Source organism: Scomber japonicus, chromosome 13, assembly GCF_027409825.1.
Source record: "Scomber japonicus isolate fScoJap1 chromosome 13, fScoJap1.pri, whole genome shotgun sequence".
Classification (NCBI taxonomy): domain Eukaryota; kingdom Metazoa; phylum Chordata; class Actinopteri; order Scombriformes; family Scombridae; genus Scomber; species Scomber japonicus.
Genome location: NC_070590.1, coordinates 9,345,244 through 9,361,907, shown reverse-complemented (window position 1 = coordinate 9,361,907; position 16,664 = coordinate 9,345,244). Strand labels below are relative to the sequence as shown.

At 40.9% G+C, this 16,664-nt stretch overlaps 2 protein-coding genes across 2 annotated transcripts; both read right to left on the bottom strand.

The window, feature by feature from the left end:
- Positions 1–1,858: 1,858 nt before the first annotated feature.
- On the bottom strand, positions 1,859–2,878 carry kcnj15 (potassium inwardly rectifying channel subfamily J member 15). Its single transcript, XM_053332334.1, has one exon. It carries the CDS (start codon positions 2,876–2,878, stop codon positions 1,859–1,861), a length of 1,020 nt encoding a protein of 339 aa, XP_053188309.1.
- A 5,882-nt stretch (positions 2,879–8,760) lies between these two features.
- Positions 8,761–16,314, bottom strand: smg8 (SMG8 nonsense mediated mRNA decay factor). The gene is made up of 5 exons (XM_053331647.1): positions 15,644–16,314; positions 13,626–14,529; positions 12,707–12,852; positions 10,899–11,783; positions 8,761–9,611 (listed from the first exon to the last, which is right to left on the bottom strand). Exons 1-5 carry the CDS (start codon positions 16,277–16,279, stop codon positions 9,399–9,401), a joined length of 2,784 nt encoding a protein of 927 aa, XP_053187622.1. The 5' UTR covers positions 16,280–16,314; the 3' UTR covers positions 8,761–9,398.
- Positions 16,315–16,664: the final 350 nt, after the last annotated feature.

Here is a 16,664-nt window from a genome sequence, read left to right as displayed (position 1 = left end):
AGTGAATCACCCCACCTGTAGATGTGTAGCAAAATAACGAACATAGACTCAGATTCATACTTCTTTACTCCAGGTAAAGAGTTGATGATTGATCTGAGTTTAAAAAATGTTCATACAACCAAAATTATTCAACCTTCGTCCAGCAAAATACATTTTACAAACTCTGTGTATCACAATGTTTGGTTTGATACTGCCAGAAATACATAATTCATTCTGATTATCAGTCTGATATTCTGCATTTGCTTTTTGCCAACTGACTATTTTTACTTCATTTTTATCATGTACATATAGATTCTTTGATATTCTCTTATTTTCCCTGCATACACCTTTGAGTTATTATGGTTATATTTGTATATATTTATTTAAATGTTTTATTTTCATAGTTGCTCTATAGCTTTATGTATATTTGCTCAGCTGTTACTGTTGTTGCAATTTCATTTCACTGCTGCTGAACTTGTGCATTTGACAAATAAATCTCTTCAATCATGAACCTGTCCAAAGTTAAAACAACATTACTCATTATATCTTTATTACTTAATTGTTTCCTGACCAACAATCACTGAGTACAATGTCCCAAACGCCCAGCTCTGTCCTCCTACACTCAGCTAAACAAATCATATTTGACTCATCTCACTTCTTTCTAAAGAATAGCTTAGGAAATATGCTTATTGACTTTCTATTTTTGATTGCAAGCAAGGATATAATCATCTAATTTAGAGGTATTGGTAGCTGGGTTTGGCTTTTTCCTTTTCCCTGAGTTTACTGGCTGTTAGCTCTTACTCGAGCAGTATCAATCCTCTTGTTTAACTCTCTTATTTCCATCTTTGTCTTTATTCGGCACAAAATATCATCCACTTCTGGACTCATTCAAAATTGTATTAAAATTCATGATGGAATGATTATATGAATAAATGCAATGACCAGAAAAAATTCAATATCATGTCAGGTTTTCAAGTCTGTTGGAAAATTTGATTCACAAAAACAGAAAGTCATTGTGCTGCTATGAAAAATTGAGTAAATACATTTTCACAGCAACAGCTCAAACCACATTTGTACCACCTGTTATTTTATCTCCTTCCTTGCTGTACCTCAGCCTCTATTACCTTTTATTGTCTTATCCATATATTGGTTTTATTGATTTATTTATTTGTTATCTGTTTTTATTGATCTTATATTTGACTTCGTCCTTGAGTTCTGACTTTGTCGTTTGCATTTAGAGCCCTTTGAGCTGCAATCTTTGTATATTTATGTAACGTGATATACAAACAATATTAATCATTATTAAGATATAGGGCTTGGAGACCCCAAGAATAAACTGCTATGAGAAACAATCATCACAACAAAATGTGAACTTATTTCTACTCAAACACTATTAGTTATGTAATCTGCAAAAAAAGGTAACTTATTATTATTATTTTAGGAAAGTTAAAGTTCATTTGCATATTGTGTAAAACAAAAAATATAAACTTTCTTTAATATATTTTGCAGCCTTCAACATGACTGTGTGCTTGTGTGACACAGTCTCCCCCCACAAATCCACCTGATAGTGTGTGATACTTCAAATTAGGACCCCTGACAAACAAGAACTCAATAAATAGCTCCATATATTAAAACTGATTTGCAGAATTGGGTGGTTTTTTTCTGGGGTTCCCCAGAATATTACATTGATATTTTTAAAATTCACAAATTAAAACAGAAACAGAAAACAGTGATATGAAGTCATTAGGAACAAACTGATTGACAAAGTCACGAAAAAGTGGAAGACAGAGTAAAGCACGTGAGAGCTATGACAAAAAGTCTACCTCTAGGGTTTGGGGTACCCCAGTCGGTAAGATTAAGGTTATAAAACATTTATCCTCTACTTGTTTTTATAATCATTTTCCAGTTTTAGCTTCTCTGCACTTTCGTTGAGGAAGGCTGCATCGTTGCTCACTTGCACCTTGTCAAAGAAGTTGAAATCTGCCACATAACGGCCGCTGGTAGTGCTGAACAGCACCGGCTTGAACTCATAACCCCAGAGGATCTCCTGAGGAATGTAGGAGGTGCGACTTTGGCACGTGGCCGCCGTCGACTCCATTGTGGCATTGAGAGTCACCAGCAGCTCAAACTCACGAGTCTGAAGGTTTTCTGCAGTCAATCCTGCCAGCGGGCTGTGCTCATCCAGGACATGGTAGAAGGTGAGCGGGAGGATGAGGAAGGGGCATTCTCCACTGGAGTCCATGGAGAAATCAACAGAGCTCTGGTGGATTTGAGTCTTCTCACCCTCCTCTGTCACATTGGAGTGAAGGAGCTTTCCTGTGAGCTGACACTGGATCAGAAGACTCTTCCTCATGTTGGCCACCCTCACCATCAGACACAACTTGCCTTGGTGCAAGCAGACCACCGCAGACTGGCTGAACTTGATGGTCTCTGCTCGCTTCTTGGGCCGAGCCAGTTTGGCCAGAAAGGCGCCAGTGACAAAGATCTCAGCCAGGCCGGTGATGACGAGCTGAGCCACCAGAGTGAAGATAGCCAGGGGACACTCCTCTGAGATATAACGAAAACCATAGCCAATGGTGGTCTGTGACTCCAGGGAGAACAGGAAGGCCCCAGTGAGCGTTTCCACGTTCATCACACAGGGCGTGTGATTGGAGTTCAGACCAATCTCAAGGTCCCCATTGCCCATGCCAATGAAGTAAAAGATGACGCCAAAGATGAACCAAGTCATGACAAAGGTGGAGGCAAACAGAGTGAGCTTATAGCGCCATTTCATGTCCACCACAGTGGTCCAGATGTCGTGCAGGTACAGCTTGACCATACCTTCCACGTTATCAATCCGCACATTGTTGTGGCCGTCTTTGGACACAATCCTTCGCTGGACTGACTTCCTGATGGCCATGTTGCTCTGGGTCAAATAAAACTCACAGTGATGTCTGAGCTCTAGTTTGACATTCCTAAAGGAAGGACTGACAAAGGACAGAAAAAGATATAATTAATATTTCACCTGGGACTATATGAATTCCACAGTAAACATATAAAACAATAATTTAAACTCAAAAGCGTCATCTAAGGTGTCAGCACATCCACAGTATTTTTCTCAACTTCCTCTTGTAGTCTAGTCACAGATAGTTTTGATTTTATTTCTCCAGTTTTTGCACTGTTCACTGTGTGGATATTACAGGGACACACATTCTCAAAAGAACAAAAACTTCTGACTAGTTTTTTCAAATTAAATTTTTTTTCAATGCTGTGATCAACACAAATTAAATCTCTCTCACCTCAGAGATTGCATTTAGGTAGGCAACAATCATCTGTACAGCTAGATCCCACTAGAAGTAAGCTAGAACAATTATAGTCAGATCTATTGGTTAAGGTGCTTATTGCTCAATGCCACCTCTGTGGTAATAATGACTCAGAGTGAATTAACTCCAATTTGAAAGTATTCCTGTAACATTGCTGAAAACTAGTGTTTTAGATTTTGATATAATGTATGAAAACTAATTTGCAGAGACTAGAAACTTCCTCGAGGTAGATGTGGACTTGATTTAAGACATTGAACAATATCTTTGCTTCTTTATTGTTGTTAAAGTTACTGCAGTTTGATATGAAAAATCTACACAGCATTACCATGCAAAAGTTTAAAAAACACAGGAGAACAGTTCAAATTAAAAACACAATGGGATTTTATGAGAAATCCCCTTTAAGTTGTTTTTTTAACTGGAACTAAACTGGAAACCAGTAGCTACCTGTAGAATAGTTTCAAAGAAAAAAGTCAATTCTCGCGGCCACTTATCACCTCTGCATTGATTTATTATAAAAAGCCAATGGTTCAGTCACAAAGACCTTTCTCAAGACCCAAGACTTCTAACATCGAATCTTTTTAATGAATCAATGCAGAGGTGATAAGTAACTTTTTTCTTTGTTATTGGATCTTCAGGTGAATTGATTCCCTGCACCACAAAAGACAAAGCAAGAGGTTTGTGTTACATTTAACTGCTATCTTTACTACAGTGACAGGAGAACTCAAATCCTGAATGTAGCATTACCACAACAATAAAAATAATAACCCATTACAAGTAAAAGTCTCCACTTTTTCCTTCAGTGAAACTAAACAGGTATTAAAGTTCAAAAGTGCAGGACTGGCTCCTTTAATAAGTTAAATTAGTGATGTGTTTAACTGTGAGGAGCCTGATCTGACTACTTAATTATACTGCAAGTACAGTTTTGCATTCATATGGTTACTGTTACACACTAAAATCCTAATTTTCCTGAATTAACAGTTGAAGTTTTCATGCTGTTATACAGGCTGAGAGAGAAGTATATCTTCAATGAAAAATGTGGCACAGGAAATACTTCAGTGTCAAATCTGCAAGTGTCAGTTCTACAAAATTAACAGCTATTGTCTATGGCTGTCAGTTAAATACAAGTTAAACATTTTAATCAATGAAATTACAAATTCTCTGAAGTAAAGGTGGATATGAGTATATTTAGTTATTTCTTTGAGGCTAAAACGTGCAAAAACTTTGGTATATTCCTTTAAAGTTGATCAAGATTTGTCCTCTGAAGGGGACAAAAAGTAGAGCAGAGCAACATAATAAGAAAAATACGACATATGATAAGATATTTCATAAGATTCAATTCAGTGTCTACATAACACATTGATATTACAGATTTCTTATCGCAGTTAATATGACTAATGCAAAGTTGAACGTTAACCTTGCAGTAAACCATTGCAGGATCACGATAACACTTGTTTTAACTTTAAATAATCATTGATTCTCTGATAAATCTGACAAGTGTACTCACGTCCTGTTATGCTGCCTTGTTGAATGGTTTCAGGTGTTTTCCACTTGTCTCAAACACAATTGGTAAGATGAAGCTGTCAGAGAACATCTAGTTCAGTGTCTTCTTTCTCCTATTGTCCTTGCATTGTGAACACTGAACTTTGGCACACTGGTATTCAACGTTAGATCAGAGATGAGGGACAAAGCTCTAAATGTGGGTTGGCTTTTATCCCTCCCGCCTCTTCTACCTGTCCACAGGTGGGAACAACAACACAGACCTTTAAGGTTGTTTTTCTCCTTTTATGGTTGTTGCTGCTTTAAACACGCCCAGATTTACTGATTCAAGTGCCAAATAATGGTTCTCTGAAGGACATTATGGATTACTGGGATACTGTTGGTGTCAGTATATATAAGTATATGTTGGTCTGAATTTAGGTCGTATGCTGTAACTTGAACTGGAAATTAATTTATTTTAAAGAAATTGCATGTATAAGTATTTGGATCTTGAAATGTCTGAGTGGCAGTAAAAGCTGTAGTTCAAGATTTCAAAGGAAACAAAGTTGAAGCACTGAAAGAAGTGGCAGCAAAAATGATGCAGAAAGGAGTTGAATTTTCAGTTTTAGTGGGCTTTCAGAATTAGTTATAAAATTAGTTGTAAATTGTTAGTAAGGTAGAAGATACGTCATACATACCCAAGCAAAGCTGACCGTCTGGCAACAGGCAGTGGACAGGGGACAAAGTAATTAGTATATGAGGAAAAACTGAAAGCAGATGTCAGATGAGGTGTTATTTTAGTATAACCAGTGAAAGAAATTGAAAGTAATTGTTTGAGAAGGTAAGATGACATGTTAGCTGAACACAGCACTGTCATCAAAATGTAAAAATCAATTGAAGATTAAGAAATGAACTGTGCAGAGTCTCTTTCACAGCCCTTGTGACATCTATGACAGAAACAGTTGAAAAGCTGCTCCACTTTATTTTATTGCTTTTTATTGGCTTTTTCCCTCTGTGGTGTCTCAGGTCTTCGGTACTTGTTTATCTGACTTTGTCCTCGCTGGTTTGTTGATTTTCACTTGTCAACCTTTCAATGTTATTTTTAATTTTACATTGAATAGTGAATTCTTTCGCTAATGTAAAGGATTTTGTATCTGTGAAAGCTGCCACACAAATAAACGTATACTTTATGTATGTTTCTTTAAGTCTGGACCAATGGTTGTTTAACTGTATGACCTTGAATCACAGTACTTAGTTTTGTTATTAACCTTGTTGCTATTACCCACATTCCTGAAGGCTAGGTGTTTATGTATGTGTCTGTGTGTGAGTGAGTGTGTGTGTCACTAAGGTTTTAGATCACCAAGGGATTTCCTTGTTCCTTACAGGATCAAGAGTGTGACTGGTGTCATAAAAATGCAGATGAGTGACAGAAAGTAGGTTACATACTGATCTGTTTCTACCATCCAGCAGTAAAGTTAACTCAACCTGTTGATCTTCACCTGTTGTGACATTGACATCATAAATGAAAGGAGGAAAGGAATTAGTTTTAACAAGTTGTTGAAACACTGCAAAAAAACCTGATCGAGAATAAAAGCAGACTAAAGAAAAATCAATATCAGTATTTGAGGTAATTTTTTTGCCTGACAGGTGGAATAATGGGTAGGTTATGAGACAATTTCCCTCTGTGCACAAACATGTAAAATACCCTCCAACACTCCTACATAGGAGTGAGACACCAAGACTGAAAGACACACTAAACAACAATTAACAAACTAGACATTAAGCAGGTGAAGCAAAACACAAAACTGCACCTGAGCTTTAGTATTTAGTTCACACTGGATATAATGAGAGGCTGTCTGACTCCTGTCCAAGGCTACACTGACACTCTTCTGCACTGATATATGAAACAGGGAAGCAAACTGTAAAATATTAAAGAAAAAAACTCCCAGAAAGCCTGAGGTGACAGCCCCCAACCAAAAACTGTGCATGTTGCGAGCGTAGCGGCCATGTTACATCATTACCTCTGTGTCATGGTTGTATAAAGAGCTGTAGGTCAGCAGAGAGACCACAGCGGACAGCATGAAGCTCTGCATGCACACAAAATCTGTCAATGCTGCACCTTTCTGCAGGGTAGAGCAGATGTGTTTATATGTGCTTTAAAACATAGGTGCCATTAAAACAACGAGAAGTATAATGCAATGCATGTTGCTTCAAAAAACTACCTGTGAAACTTGAGGCTTTTCTCCCTTTCAGAGGATTTACGTCTAATATTTCCTTAGTTTTGAACTTTATCCCTTTATTCTAACTTAAGAATAAAGATGAAGAAAACCCTTTTGTACTCTATAGTGTTAGTGTGTTCTTTGTTCTGCTGCCTTTTGATTCTTAATTTACTGTTTCCACACCAACCTACTTGAATCATTTCCCTGACAGCATTTTAACGTAATAGTCATATGAAGTGAAGATAATAACAGAAGAACAACAGAAATGAATACTTTGATTTTTACAGTTTGTTCATATTTATACAGTTTTTATACACTCTTAACTTTATAAATAATAATATCTGACACAGAATCACCAACCGCTATTTTTATTTACAGAAAAACAAAGAACATGTTCCACTCCAGCTCTCAGTGTGTAAGTATGTTTATAGGACCAATGTGTGAGATTTAGTGGCATCTAGCAGAACTGACTTGGCAGAAATGGAATATAATACTCATAAGTATATTTCAATTAGTGTTTAATCACCTGAAAATAAGAGTCATTGTGTTTTTGTTACCTCAGAGTGAACCCGTTATATCAACATCATTATACACCGCCATGTTTCTACAGTGGTCATTACCAGACAAACCAAACACTGACTCTAGATAAGGCCGTTCAATTTTTTCACAAGCTTAATGTACACTGTAGGGTCTCCCACACACTTGGAAGGGGAGGTTGATTGGGAGGGATATTCAGCTGGCTGCAGCCTGCAACCTCACCACCAGATGCCACTAAATCTTACACACTGGTTCTAGTAACCAGTGTTACAGTAGGATGTGGATCAATGATGCATTTCATATAATAGTGTGCCTTTGTGCACATGATACAAAATATACACAAGTTCAGCCTAATAATCACCTTCTGCTTTAATGGCTGCTTAAGTGCACTGCTGCCGACATTTCTTTGTAAAATTATCAAAAATTATGAGAAGGTCATAATTGCTCTAATGTGCCACGACTGTAACTTGAAGGAGTCACACTCATATCAAACATTTCCACCAAGATGAGGAAGAGGAAGGAGAAACAGGAAAGGAAAAATACATGGTCCCAAACAAACTGCTTCTAGTGCCAGTCACCATCTTTAACCCGTCTTACAGTAGGTCTATTGTTCTGTGCAACTTAAATTCAGCAGATGGACATGGCCTTTGATGAAAAGCGTAATGTGGGTGTTTGGCCCAAAATCCCTGATGCACCAAACAGACAACAAAGACCTTGTACTGACAATAAATAACCGTTGTCTCACTCAAAACTCTACAGCTGACAGCCGGCCAGAATACACATTCATTTTGAACCTGCAAGAGGAAATAACTTCACAATCATTTACATACCTGATGAAACTACTTAATCTTATCTTTGGCTTTAGATACAACCTTACAAGTCTACAGTCACATAGCTAACACAGTCTGCCATCATGCTCACAATGTTAAAATGCTGTTAATCAGCAGGTACGATGTTTATCATGGTCACCATCTTAGTTTGGTGTGTTAGCATGAAAATATTTACTTATTAGCACTAAACACAAAGGGCAGCTGAAAATGATTGTGTTTGTGTTTGCAGGTCATTGAAGAAACTGAAATTTTAGCCAAGTATTAGTTATTACAACTAATAGTCTAGGCACCATGAATGTGTAACAGTTTCATGGCAATCCATCCAATAGTTGTTAAGATATTTTAGCCTGGACAGAAGTGGTGGACTGACCAACATCACCCTTCCTAGATCCATGCCAACATCATGTTGATGTCTTCTGCTTGTGGAGTAGACGTTAAGACACTAAATAGGTGAAATCACCTCCTGGCTGGAGCTCGTCAGACAGCTCTTTCTGTCACGAACTTCCTCTGACACTGACTTAACTTGATCAATCTATCAGTTGCCAACAAGGGATCACAAGAATCAACAGTCAGACAAAGACGCTTACAATGTCCCAGCAGAGCCTAAACCAGGATCTTAGCAGTCTGTTATAGGCTATGATGTGAATTTCACCCTTAAATCCTCAAGCATACTTAGAACAAAGGCTATACTGGTGACTTTGCTATTCTCAGAGTTACAAATGTAAAGTTTAACCTCAGGATGGCACTACAGGATGGATTGCTGCTCTGGGAATCATGAAAATGTTCAGTAAACAGAAAAGTCAGGAGGTCATCAAAATCAATAGGATTCAGTCTGTGGGGACCATGTTTATCCATGTGCAGCCATTCGTTTCTAACACACTTGGGGAGATTTTGACATTGAAGCGAGACAAGATGTCTGGGGGGAGGGTCACGGACTGACCCTGCTGCGGGCAAGGCAACAAAAAAAATCCACATTTTCTCAGCCTGTGTCAGGAGGTGTAAACAAATACGACTGAGTGCAGGAAAGTTAAGTCCTTCAGTAAAAGGATTAAAGTTCACTGTGGAGGAGGGTTAGCAGTCGTGGCCTTCAGGATACCTCGCAGCACCTTGTAGTTGTTGAGGGGCTGGTTCTCTTTGGGGGGGTAACAGGGGCCGCGATCTGTCAAGTAGGAATAGGGGAACCGCAGCACCCAGAGACCATCAGGAGGCAACACTAAGTCTGTCTGCTCCGGGTGGAAAACTGGGCAGGGAGGAGGACCAGGCTGAACCTGAAAACAAACAAACAACAGACATTACTGATGATGCCACTAGATAGGATGCTGTTATGTGATGATGTCACGGTTCATGTTGTCATTCATATTTACTCATACATTTGTAATTTGGGTGAAGTGACCCTTTTTAGATACATTTAGGGGAACAAGACAATGATCCACCACCCCAAATACATATATAGGCATGTGGACAACTATTTAGGTTTAGTTTCGGAAGTGTGTGGATAACCTCCAAAAATAAGGAGGGCAGCCTGAAAAGCCAAAACCGGGACAAAACCAATGTCTCCACCATGTACTGCTGCTTTTTTGCTGTGAGTGCAGGATAAATACTAAAGGTGACATAGCTTTAGATAACATTTTTTTATAAGATCGTCTTTCACCTGTTTTTTGGGGTCAGATGACACTGCTGTTAACAGAGATTCTGTTAAGAAAAATCAAACTTAAACTGTTTAAGTGACTCATCCCATCCAGCTATTTTTTCCTACCAATGATTTCACTGTATTAACTTGAATCTGTGTTGCAGCTGACCTGTTTGTTGTATTAATAAGGCTGCAATAAGATCCCAGTGCCGTATCATTAAATCTAAATCATTAATGAAGTAACCACTGCTATACCCCATGCATAAATTGCACAGAGCCCCTCTACCAGTTTGGAGACACACATATTGATCCTGCTGCTGTGAGCTATTCAAGAAAATCAATGAAACATATATTTGTTTAGTCAGCATGAGACAAGAGTCTGAAAGTGGATGTTTCCCGCCAAATGACTGAGAGCTGGCAACGCTGTGATACTGAGGGAGATGAAGCTGAGCTCCTTTGGGTTCTGGCCCAATTTAACTTCTGTTTTTAAGTGATGAAGGAAGCCAACAGCATTACTGTCTCCAACAAACAGCACTAATGATAAATGCAAAATAAATGTAAAAACTCCCATGAGGTCTCGACCGCAATCTATAGAGACTCATTACTGCTGAAATTATGAGCCGCTCATACATAATTAGCTAAATTGCTGACTAGTTCTTCTCTGCTTGACTTTGCAATACTTGTAACTTGAAAAGAAAGAAGATAAATTTGATCAAATGTGGATTAAATGGAGAAAATGTATAACCCTGACGTGAACAGATGTTCAAAGACTACCGCTCTGTTTTGAATTCTTGTGCATGTATGTATAAAAATAGCGGAAAGGGCTTTTTGTATAAATATCGCACATTTTTGAACATTCTTTGATATTGTCTTTTCCAAATAACAATAATATTATAAGGAGTAGGGGTTAGTTTCGGTTGCTTACCTGAGGGTTGAGTGTAACCTCCAGCTGGGCGTCAGGCACGACAATAAAAAGGCGAGTCAGCTGGGCGTAGTGAGCCTTCAGGCCACGGCCCTGGGAAGGAGAGGGGATGTACAGCGGCATGTCTGTATTTAGCACCCTGGTAGCGGGATCCTTGGCACCCCCCGGCCCCAACACCTTCACTATTTTATCAGGCCCGGAGCTGATGAAGCGTCGTCCTCTGCTGTCTTCATACTCAAAACCCACAAAAACCCGAGCCATGTCGTCCCTCCTGCGACTCCTGCCGAGCCCTCCGGTGCTCCCTCGCTTCCCCACGAGGCTCTTGTTGGGGGCTGGCCATGAGGAGGTGCTTCCATCAAGAGGCTCTCCCAGTCCTGTATCCTCCTCTGACCGAGAGCGGATCACCAAGTCCCATGGCAATAAGAAGGAAGACCCGGGTAGGAAACCTGGCTGCTCCAGACCAGTGTGGCAGTTGTAGGACTTGGCCGGGCCCAGTTTGACCAATGACCAGCTGGAGAACTTGGGGAGCAGGCCTTTGGGGCAGCCAGAGTGCATCATACCAGGGAGATACTCCACAGTGGAGGGCTGACGGTCGACGAGACTTGGCCTCTTCTGCTGAACTTGAGTTTCAGTCCCCTCCCCGTCCCCGTAAGGCCCCAGGCTGTCAGTGGACTGGCCCAGACTGAGAGCCAGGCTGAGGCTGGTGTCTCCAGGTGTGTGGCTCTGGGCAGTGCTTGGCTCCTTCAACCTCTCTGCCTCACCAGAGCCCGAGGCCTCAGATGGGAGTCGCTGGGCTTGGTTGGAGGCCGGGGCTGGGTCTGGAGTACTGGGCTGGAACACCGGGAACTCAATCCTCTCCAGCTTCCCGCAGCATTTCTCCTCCAGCATCTGTTCAGGAAGAGCACTGTTATAGAGCATGTCTAACAGAAATAGTTTACCTGTGGAAAAACCTGTATTAGCACGACTATAATGATCGCCCAGCTGCTTTTGACTTTTCTATCATAAAAGTGAAATAATACCTTTGAAACAGAATGTAAATCCCACACTTATGTGATGTTAGCTTGTCTATCAGTCACATAATCACACTCTCTGCTGTCAGGCTCTTGGAGGCGGTCTAAATTACTTTCTCTGCCAGCAGACTGTCTGTTTTTTTGAACTCTTCATCATTTGTGACTGCAGTAATTTCATTTCTGCAGTAAAGACATCAGAAGACATTTTCGACTGGTGTTCACTAGTCATGAATTTATTTCCTCTGTGGCAGAAAAACACAAGCCTTCAGAAATTCCTGCAGATTAAACTGAGCTAACAAAAACACTTTTAGGGCTAACTGACTCTACAAGACTCACTGTAAACAATGTAAGACGACCCAAGCTTTTTAAAATGTCACTTTAAGAATAAAAAAACATCTTATATTCAGGCCAATACGGATTTTAAAGCAGGGTTATGTAATGTGACAATGTTTACTGTGAAAATGTTTCTATTGTGTTTATAAAATGGTAGCTCTTTAATATCGCTCAGTGTATCAGGCCATTGTGAGAGTCTTCTTTTATGGAAATATTGGATTTACATGATATTTGCATCAATGGGGTGCCTTGATTTGTATCATGTATCAAATTAATATACTGCAGCTCTATAAACAAAGAAAAGAGTGCCCGAAACACACTTCTGCTGCTTTAACTGACAGGTGATCTCCAGGAAGTGCAGAAAGTACGAAAAATTAGACAAACAGAAGAGTCACGTTGGCATTGTATGAGTTGCACATGTGATATCTGACAACAGTCAAGAGAGGAGAGAGTCATGTGATTGCTCACCTGGTAGAAGTCATGGTTAGCCGCCTGGATGTCGAACGGATCCTCACGAGGAGCCTGTTTCCTCCCACAGTTACACGAACTGGTGGAGCGCCCCCTACTGTTGTGGTTCAGGATGGGAGGGTTGCGATCCATGTCCGGCTTCTCTCCTACAGAAATGAGAGGCAGAATTGATGTGTCTGTGTTACTGATTCTCTCCTCACTTCCTTTGAATATATGTAAATACAATATTCAAATAGAAACATGAATACACAGAGAACTGCCTCTGTTTGTTCATAAAAGACGTTTTCTATTTTCTCTCTCTGTGTTTTGTGTTCATTAGAATTAGAAAGAAGCACAGTGTTACACCCATCAAGGTTATGTGTCAGCTACTACTGTGTTTTACTCAGTGTATGTTTGCCTGAAGCTAATTGAAATTAAATGTTGATTAGGGCTGCAACCAATGGTTATTTTCATTATCAATTAATCTGGTAATTATTTTCTCGATTAATTCATTAGTTGTTTTTATCTATAAAATGTCAGAAAATGGTGAAAAATGTCAATCACTGTTTCCCAAAGCGACATCCCCAAATGTCTTATTTTGTCCTGACCAACAGTCCACAACCCAAAGATATTCAGAATGTCATAGAGGACTAAAGAAATTAGAAAATATTGCCTATTAAGAAGCTGGAACCAGATAATTGGGACATATTCTTCTTTAAAAAATAACTCAAAATGATCATTCTATTACCAAAATAGTTGACAATTAATTTTCTATTATGTAGTCGACTTATTGTTGAAGCTTTACTGTTAAAAGAAACATGATTTTAGAAGATTTTAGTGTGCAAATGCTTCTTTTATATTTAATTTTACATTTCACTACCCATACATATTAAATTGACCAGATGCAGTACAGCAGAGAGACAGAAAGCAGTGTGTTCACCTGGCTGAGGCAGAAGGTGGAACTTGTGAACGCAGTGTTGGTCAGTGAGGCTTCGCTCCTCGCAGAGTTGGTGGCCATTGCTCCAGAACTTGTAGCAGTCCTCATGAACCTGCAGGGCGTAGCGCTGGAAAGCCACACCACGGGCGTGCTGGCTGTACACTCGCAGTGCTTGCGCCAGCTGGTTTTTGTGCACCGTTGTGGTGTAGTTATGTGGAAGGTTGGACTGGTAAGCGCTGTGAGCCAGTGGCAGAGCTTTCTGGCACCTGTTCTCAGAGAACTTTGTGTCGGCATCAAGAAAGCCCTCCAAAACCTTCAGCTGGCTTTGCACTTTCACGACAAGCTCAGATATTTCTTCCTCTGTGTTGTTAATAAGGACTTGGTGGAGTCTGGATGCCACCTGAACCCATTTGGAATACGTTGGTAGCTCAAAGTGTGAAGGTTGTGGGTTGCGGCCAACACTATCGTCAAAGCCTTTCTTGGTGAGCACGAGCTCTACATGCTGCCAGAGGAATTCCTTCAAGCTGCAGTCCACCAGCTGACCGCCCATTGACATGCTGCCTGTGTCACCGATGAAGCTGGGCTGCCGAGCAGAACGTCGCATCTGCTGGTAACGTCTCGGCCCGGACACCAACGTGGTAGAATCTTGGTCACACAAGATGCAGTTGGATCTCAGCTGGCCAAGCAAGGCCCCCACAGGATCCTCTTCTACCGCTGGGATCACGTAAACAAACGCTTGGTTGGCGGGCACGGTGAACAAGCAGTTGCTACTTTGGTTGGTCAGAACTCGGCTTTTACGAAAGATACGATAAATTTGGTCCTCCAGGGCGTGCTGCAGCCTCCTCCTGGGTGAGTGCTTTTTGGGCTTGTCAGGGTTTCCTCCAGACTCTGAACCGTTTCCAGAGACCTTCAGAGTAACAAACAGAAAAGACGTTAATATGAAACTCGCTGACTAGTCTATTGTGTGACGACTTAATGCATACGCTGCAGTTTATGTAATAATATCTTCGGGCACATTCAGGGCTGCGACTTACAGTATGTGACAAGATTCTGCTGTGCTGTGTGTTATAAGATATAAACAAATATTCTCGTCTGTCAGCTCGGTTTAATTCTTATTCTCTCTACACACGTCATATATTTTTTCACTACCACGTAACAACACAAGCGGGACCTAATTAACACAGTATTGGACACTGCAGAAAAGAGTGTAGTGTCGACTCAGGAACAACAGTTGCTTGATACTTGAACTCTGACCCACAAGCACAGCGAGTATCAGCCAACAAGCACTTTAAAAAGTAGTAAGGTAGCAGCACAAAGCTCTTTAGGACCTTTTTTTCCCACAAGATGACACTCTGTAGGAAATTGTTACGTTATGTATGTTTGGATCTATATATTATGTGACAACTGCTTTTGCTTTAACTACATGATGTGCATGATTGTGTGTTTTTAAGAGTTGCACCGAGACAATTTCCAATCAGCTGTGTCGACGTGGCAAAGTTTTGAACTGACTGTGGTGTTACCTACATTTATATATAAATACAGTACCAGTGACATTACAGTGAGGAAATCCTCTTTAATTGCCCCTATGGGATCTGGAGGTCCCCAGACCCCAGGTTGAGAACTGCTAGTTTAAACACCCTCTTAGTTTAGTAATTGTTGATCCTGTGCCTCTCTCTCCCCTCTCCCTCTCCCCTCTCAACCCCAACCAGTCAAGACAATACCCCCCAACTTAGAGCCTGGTTCTGCTTGAGGTTCCTTCCCGTTTGTTGCTGTTGCCAAGTGTTCATTCATTTAAAGAGTATGGTCTAGATCTGCTCTATAAGAAAAGTGCCTTGAGATAACTTTTGTTGTAATTTGGCGCATTATTAATAAAAACTGATTGATAGAAAATTGAACACAGTATCTGTGGGCTTTGGGGGCCCCTGGGTGTCTGGGGGCCCCTGTCAAAAGGGTAGAAAACATGTACACCTGCTTATAACTTGTAATGTGAATATTTCAGGACATTAAATTAGAAACTCCACCTTCAGAGTCCCGTTCATCTGGAAGACGAAGAGCAGGCGGGGAGGGCAGGGCCGACAGTTCAGCTTCCACTCTTTGGACACCGGGCAGTCTTTGATGGCAGCCCGGATCAGAGGCAGGACCTTCTGCCGCAAGGCGTCCAGTGCTCTGAAGAGCCGGTCGTAGCTCACATCAAAAGTCTGGTTTGGATGGACGAGCAGGAGGACGTGGCACACCGAGAACATGTAGAGCAGGTGGAGGCAATGCTGTCGGTCCAGGCCTTTCCAGAAGTCGTGGGCGTCGGAGTGGCTGGTACCGGCGCTCAGAGACCGGCAGGCCCGCAGGAGCTGGCGGCTGTCGCACACGGAGGAGAGCAGCAGGTACAACACACGGTCCTCCTGGCTGTACAGAGCCTGGATGTGGCTGCTGCAGTCCGCGGAGCCGCCGTCCTCCTCCTCTGCAACCCCAAACAGGGTGAAGATGTGTTTGTCCGCCAGGCTGTTGATCAGAGACTCCTTCAGCGGGCCCGCCTGCATGTTGCTCTTGCCGAAAATACCGACCACACACAGGCCCTCGTCCCGGTACGCAGAGTCCTCCTGGAGGTCCGCCTGAAGCAGATCCCCTACACTCACGGGGACAGACATGTTTGCTTCCTTCATGATGGAAAAAAAAACAGGGGCCTGAAAACAACGACGCACCAAGCCTGCTTCCTGGTCCGTACACTAAAATGTCCGACATGCAATATTTACCCATGTATTTACCTCATCAAGTGGCATAGATATTTATGATCAAGTGGTGGAACTGGAGGACAGGTGCATTTAAATGTTCAAGTCTTGTCTTAAAAAAATAAGTAAATTCAAGTCTCAGTTAAAATGAACATTTCTCTTCATCCACCTCTGCATAGTTTTGTTTTGATCTGTTTTGTTTGATTTATTTGTTGTTGTTTTGTTTTTTGTTTTTTTCCTCTGTAAAGCGTCCTTGGGTTTGTGAAAGGCGCTATATAAATAAGCTTATCTTTATTATTATTAAAACAACACTCAGGTG